General features: G+C 45.5%; 1 protein-coding gene across 1 annotated transcript; it reads left to right on the top strand.

Moving 5' to 3' along the window:
- Positions 1-3,137: 3,137 nt before the first annotated feature.
- On the top strand, positions 3,138-3,542 carry LOC308487391 (uncharacterized protein; the record flags this gene model as incomplete). The annotated part of the gene is made up of 1 exon (XM_081025518.1): positions 3,138-3,542. One exon carries the CDS (start codon positions 3,138-3,140, stop codon positions 3,540-3,542), a length of 405 nt encoding a protein of 134 aa, XP_080881644.1.
- Between the last annotated feature and the right edge of the window lie 3,540 nt (positions 3,543-7,082).

Genomic DNA, 7,082 nt, shown 5'->3' with positions numbered 1-7,082 from the left:
AACTATATTTTATGGATACTTTATTTAGGCATTGATTAGAACATACTTTAAACTTTCTAAAGTAAAAACATACCCCATGTCTGCTACATTTATCTCTGCAGATATAGTTCAATCTATTTAAATTCATGTTATGTATTTCACTATTGTGTGGTATTCCGACGTGAGAACACTCACGTTTTCATTTACGCATTCACCTGCAGTGGGGTATTGATTTTATTTCCAGTTTGTGTTCTATAAATCGTGCCATTTTTAAAAACATTTTCACACATGCTTTATTTGCAACAATGCAGATGGATCCTGAGAGTATCATGCTAAGTGAAATAAGTCAGACAGAAAAAGTCAAGAACCATATGATTTCAGTCATATGTGAGATAGAAAGCTGAAAGCAACAAACAAACAAGACAAGTGAACAAGCCAAAACTCATAGACACAAACAACAGTTCAGTGGTTAGGAGAGGGTAAGGGGGAAAGGGGGAGGTAGGAGAAGGGAAAAGGTGTCACATATATGGTGATGGAAGGAGAACTGACTCTGGGTGGTGAACACACAATGCAATATACTCGGATAGATGATGTATTACAGAAATGTACACTTGAAACCTATATAATTTCACTAACCAATGTCACCCCCAATAAATTTAATTTTTTAAAAAGGGGGGAACATAACCCATGAACGTATTTGGTACTGCTTTGGGAGCATGAAAGTAAAAGAGTTCTTAGTATGAGCTCAGCATGATTCTAGAAGAACGGAGCACTTTCAAACATGTATTAAACAGTAACTAGATTACAGACAGACAGAGTCAAAATAAACTGAAACAAAGAAATGATCACAGCTATCGCTGCATCTTTCCCGAGTGGGACATACTGCTTTACTTTTGATTTGCCTTGCATTTCTACTCTAGATTTCAGCCGTGTTTACTCCCCGTCCCTGATAACAGACGACCTGGAAAGCCAATCATTCGCTGAATAAAAATTTTCTTATCGAATTGAACTCCAGTCATTGACATCCCAAAGTCAAGGCAAGACCAATCCTTTGAGGTTTCAAATGTGCTACCCACTTACCACCCAGATCTAAGTGATGGTTTGGGTACACCATCGATAGAGAAGGCTCAGGCCAGGAGCCTTAAGAATCAGCTCTCTGCTGCTGAGTAAGACTTACCTATGTGAGCCAAGGAATTGATATCCTAACCACTCCCTTAGAACGAAACCTTTTGTGTCAGCCTGAGCAGAAAGACAAGAGTCATGCTCAGGCCACGGGGGGCCAGATCACTGCAGGGTGACGTGTCCTAACCGTGTACGCCTGCATACCCCAGGTCTTATGCTGATGGCCTCAGTCACAGGGAAAAACTATGTGTGAACTCTGAAGTCCTATGTAAATGCTGGCTGCGTGCAGGACAAAAAAATCTACTGATTGCCACATCAGGCATCTAGAAGGTGACTAAGGAAAAGGCTGGTGATCATAGCTCCTGGTGTGCATAAAATGCGCAAGGCAAATTTCTATGAGCTTTACATATGCGATCGTATTGAACACTCCTAACAACGCCATGGAGTGGAGGTGATTAAAACCACCTTTTCACAGATGAGAAAACGGAGGCAGAGAAGATCAGCAAGTTGTCCTCACCTGTATAAATAGTATCAGAGCTCGGTTTTCTGCCCAGGGTGTCTGGCTTCAGAGCCACAAACCTCACTTCCAAGTAGTTTGGCCAAGCTCGAGTGGATGGTAAGAGGGAAATCTACCCACCAAATGCACACACACACACGTAGACACAAACACAGACACACTCGCTCCCAACAGCCAAGGGACTGGAACACATGCAAAAACCTTGGAGGCATCTGTGTTCCTTTGTTTAAATCTGGAGGACTGGCGCTAAGGGTTAACATTGCAAGAGGAAGAAGGGGAAGGTGCGGGGGACCAAGACTCAAGAAAGAGAGCTGAAAGGCAGAACCTGCTAAGAATGATATGGTGGCAAGTGACGGTAGGCATTCAACCCTCACCCCATTTTCAGCAGCCCCATTCCTAGATAGAGGCGGGAGCCCTGAGCCCGTGGAGGGAGGCAGGGAGCAGCTGCCAGTCATCACCTGTCACAGGACCATGTGGGTGGCAGGAGGCGGTGCCCTCGTGCCCAGGCCCTGTCTCACAGGCTGGGGCAGAGCCCAGGACCATATAAAAGGGCCTCGGGACACAGGTCCTCCATCCACTCCCTCCTGAAGTGGTGACAGACCCTGTGCTGCTTTGTACCCGGTAAGTGTCCACTGGGGACAGGGCAGGGCTTTCCACGGAGGGAGTTCAGGCTAGGGCAGGAGGGCAGGTGGGGAGGGCACGGGGACTGCAGTGGGGCTGGAGAGCTGGGGAGGGAAAGAAGGTCTAGAAATCCTGATGGAGGAGAATTAATTGTGAGGCAGGCAAGATTGAAAGAACCAGGATGGCCTCGTGTCTGCACTCTGTGCCCTAAAGAAAATTAGTCCTGCATCTTTCTGAGTTTCTCGGATTTTAGGCAAGTGAAGCCAAGTCTTCCTTTCAGAAGGAAGAGTATACCTTGGAGAAATCAACTATGTCCCTTCCCCAAAGCCTCTACGGGGGTCACAGTGATTCTCAAGCAGTGGGACCAGAGGAAGCATGTTTGGGGCTTGATAACCACAGAGACCCACGGGCCTTACCTCCCCGAGGGTCATTAGGTTGGTCAGGAGTGGTGCTTGAGCCTCTGTATCACAAGCCCCGAAGTGGAAGCGTGACAAGTGGAAGTTCATGGCACCCAGGTGGAAGATGGAGGAGGCTGTGTGTGGCAGAGAGTGTATAACTCGGCCTGGGTTCTCTAGACCAGAAAACTCAGGTTCACTTCCCAGCTTGCCTCACTTCTCCAGCGAAAATAATATAGGTGCTCTCTGTGTGTTGCTTTGTTTAAGGATTATCCATGTCTGTTTCAGGAAAAGCTTCTAGGTTCAGATAACAGAGTGTGAAAGCACTTGACAAACTATTTTAGAGAAAAATGTCTCTATGACTTATCTTGAAGGGGCTTTAAAAATGTAGGGGAAAGAAATGATAGTTAAAAAAAAAAAGCAATAAGTGAAATGACTGTGGTGGGGCGCTGACTTGCTGTCTGACCCTCCCTCAGCTCCTGAACGCCCGCCCTCCTGCCGACATGTCCTGCCAGCAGAGCCAGCAGCAGTGCCAGCCCCCTCCCAAGTGTCCTCCCATGTGTCCTCCCAAGTGCCCTGCCCCAAAATGCCCCCCAAAGTGTCCCCCAAAATGCCCTCCAGTCTCGTCCTGCTGCAGTGTCAGCTCTGGGGGCTGCTGCAGCTCTGGGGGTGGCGGCTGCTGCAGCTCGGGGCATGGGAGCTGCTGCAGCTCTGGGCATGGGGGCTGCTGCCTGAGCCACCACAGGCGCCACAGGTCCCACCGCAACAGACACCGGAGCTCTGACTGCTGCCAGCCCTCAGGGGGCTCCAGCTGCTGTGGTGGCGGGAGCTCCAGCTGCTGTGGTGGAGGGAGCTCCAGCTGCTGCGGAGGGGGCAGTGGTCAGGCCTCTGGAGGCTCATGCTGCTGAAATGGACCCTGAGCAAGAAGAGCAGACGTGGGGACAGCAAATAGCCAAATCCTTCCTCTTCTTCCTGCGGTAGCTGGGCTCATCTGCGTGGCTAAGATGTCCCAGCGAAGATTCCAATCTCTGGCCTAGCGAGTTCCTCTGCCCTGGGATGCAGAAGCCTGAATCTTCTCCCAAAAATCTGTCTGCTGACCTTTTCCATCAGTTTTATCATCTGTCCTGGGATTTCAAAACCACGGGCTCTGACTCACTCCCCAGCTAATCTTCTTGCTGCCTGCAATCTCGAACAAAATAATAAAACCAAGAATGTGCTCACTAGTCCTGTTGTAGACTCTTCCTTGCCTGCTTGTGTCCCAATACTCTTGCCACCAGCGTCCATTCTCCCACTGCCTGGATAGCTTGGCAATAAAGTCTGTGCTCGCCGTGTGGCCGGACGTGGAGGGTGGGAGAGAAGCATGGCTTTGCCTCCTTCTCTGACACCGATTCTCAGGTGACTTCCGTATGTCTCTGCCACCTCCTGTGCCTTGTAACACAGTGCTTTGGACTTGGGCTTTCTTTAGGTCCAACCCAGACCCGGGCCGAGACAGGGAGACAGATGTGTACCCCATCCTTCATGGGTCTCCCCCTCTTTTGCTTTGTGATACTGCTCAACTCCCCCCAGATTTCTTTTCTCCTTCAGTAAAAAAATGTGTTTAGAGACGTGTACATGAACTTTCTGCGAACAGACCACAAATCTTAGTTAATTCTAACTAGAAACATTCATATAGCGTGTGGTAAAGACATCAAAACATTAAATCCATAAGAAAAGAATCAGAAACATTAAAAAAAAAAAGTCAGGAATGCCTCCCTTTTCTCTTTCTGAGTCCCAAGTCCACCTTTTCAGGTTCATATATTTCATCTCCTTACTTTCTAAAGAAGTTTGATTTTTTTCATCAAAATTTTTCAATGACAAATGTCACATGAGATTTAATCATTAATCTTCTTTGAGTTATTATGCCTTGATGATCTTAATGTGAACTGGATAATGGCTAATATTTTGCATTAATATTTTAATTCATGGAAAAACTCAGGTGTCTGGTGGACCAGAGAGTAGGAACACATCACAGGAATTGGGCAGTTCTCACCTCGCGCCTGCTGCCATTATTATGACCTCTAGATGTCCCTGTGTCTTTAGTAAGTCCCGCAAGATTCAGAATCCTGTGAGAGATTGTCCAAGGAGCTAACTCCAGGAAGCTAGAAGAGGGATACGTGTCCTTTGGTTTCAGTAATAAGAGGGAGCTCAAGCACTACACCATACTAACAAATACGGAGAGGATTGCTGGCCAACGTACCACCATTCTATCTAAATAGGAATTCTTGGCCAAACGGATCCTACATCCCCCAGAAGTGGCCTGTTCCAGTTGAGCCCAGGTGTACTCCCAGGTCAGGGGGCCTCTCTCGCCCCTAAGACGGGATGCTTCCTAAGGATAGGTACCTTATATCTATCTCAGACTAGAGTTCCCTGAAAGCAGAGACTGGGCTTCCCTTAAGGTCATGGAGCTTTTCTTGTATATTTTCTTCTAAGAGTTTTATATTAATAGCTCTGACCTCTCACTTAGGGTCTTGATGCATTTGAGTAATTTTTTTAATGTTATGCTTTTTAGACGTGGACATTCCGTTGCCCTAATACTATTGGTTGGAACAACTACTGTTTTCTCAATGAAATACCTTGACACCTTGCCAAAAGTCAATTGACCACACATTCATGGGTTTATTTCTGAACTCTCAATTATCTTCCATTGATCTTTATGTGCGTCCTTTTTTTTTTTTTTTTTTTTTTTTGGCTTTTCGGCATTTTGAAAATGCCATTCCCATGTCTTCTGGCCTTGTTTTTTGTTTGGTTTGGTTTTGTTGAATGAAAAAAATCAGCTGTTATTATTAGGGTCCCTTGTCAGTGATGGGTCATTTCTCTCTTGCTGTTTTCAAGAGTTTCTCTTCATCCATTTTTTTCAGCACTTTTACTAGGCTGTGTCTGGATGTGGATTTCTTTGTATTTATCCTGCTTTTGAGTTTGTTATTTTTGAATGTTTGTTATTGTTTCATCAAATTTGGGAAATTTTCAGCCATTATTTTTGACTATTTTTTCTGTTTCTCTCTCTCTCTGTCTCTCTCTCTCTCTTCCTTTTGGTACTCACATTAAACATATGTTGGTGAGCTTACAGGTATCCTACAATTTTCTGAGGCTCTGTTCACTTTACACCATTTTTTTCTCTTCATTCTTCAGATTGCATAGTGTCTATTGAGCTGTCACAAGTTTTCTGATTCTCTCTTCTGCCAGTTCAAATATACTGTTGAGCCCCTGTAGTAAATTTTTCATTTCATATATTGTGTTTTGCAACTCTAGAATTTTCATCTAGGTTTTTTAAAAAATAATTTCTATCTTTTTATTGACAGTCTGTATTTGATAAGATGTTATAACACCTTCCTTTACTTCTTAAGCATGGCTTCCTTTAATTCTTTAAATATAGCTATAATGGCTGCTTTGAAATCTTAAGTTCAATTTCTGTGCCCTCTCAAAGGATGTTTCTGTCGCTTATTTTCCTGTGTATGAGTCATTCTTTCTTGCTTATTTACATGTCTTGTATGTTTTTTGTTGAAAAATTGTCATTTCGGATAATGTATTATAGCAACAAGGAATAGTGATCCTTTCCCCTCCTCTCTCCCTGGGTTGTTGTTTGCTTGTTTGTTTGTTGAGTGATTTGGAGGGACTATTCTCGTGTGCTCTATTTCCCCTGAAGTGTGAAGCCTGGGATGTCAGAGGGCCTCAGAGGGCCCAGCCTCAGAGGGCCCAGCCTCAGAGGGCCCAGCCTTGGGGGTGCACATGGTCACCCTGGATAGTTTTACCAGAGCCTTTCGGGGTTGTCTCTTTTTCTGATGATTTCTCTGTTAAGCTGTCCGCCCCTGCTGGTATCACACCTGACAGTCAGGTTCCCCTGATGGCTGGCTCATGCTCTGTTGTTTTTCATATTCTGGGACATAAATTGTTCCATAATCTGATGCAGATAGATCCAGGCCCCTTTGCAGGAGTAGTTTTAGAGGCCAGTCTTTGAGGTTTGTTCTGAACCAGGAGGGCTCTACTTAGCCCCACTTGCCCTGATTTTCTGTGGTGAACTAGCTGTCCTCCAGCTTAACATATTGCTTTCATGGATCAGCAGCCTCTTCTTAATTGCTTTACCAACAAAATCGCCTTTATTTTCCAGGGTGTCTTTAGGCTTGAACTTCCCCAAACTCTGCTCTGAATAAAATTGGTTCCTTTGGTGAGAACTTCAGAGTTTTCTGTTCTTTCAGTCTCTTTGCCTGATCAACATCTCTGAGTCACTGCTCTGAAGCTGGGGATGAGAACGGTTTCTGCTTTCCTTGGAGTGACATCCCCGTTTCATGAACAGGGCACGGTACTGAGTGGCAACCTCTAACCTTCTCAGACTGCCTCTTCCACCGTGAACCCTCTACCCTACACGTTGGCTGGGGCACAGGTGTTCAGGGTCCCAGTATTCTAGGCCTGCT

Source organism: Rhinolophus hipposideros (genome assembly GCF_964194185.1).
Source record: "Rhinolophus hipposideros genome assembly, chromosome: 19".
In the NCBI taxonomy this organism is placed as follows: domain Eukaryota; kingdom Metazoa; phylum Chordata; class Mammalia; order Chiroptera; family Rhinolophidae; genus Rhinolophus; species Rhinolophus hipposideros.
The sequence above is the reverse complement of the archived record's forward strand: the minus strand, read 5'-3'. Positions and strand labels throughout refer to the sequence as shown.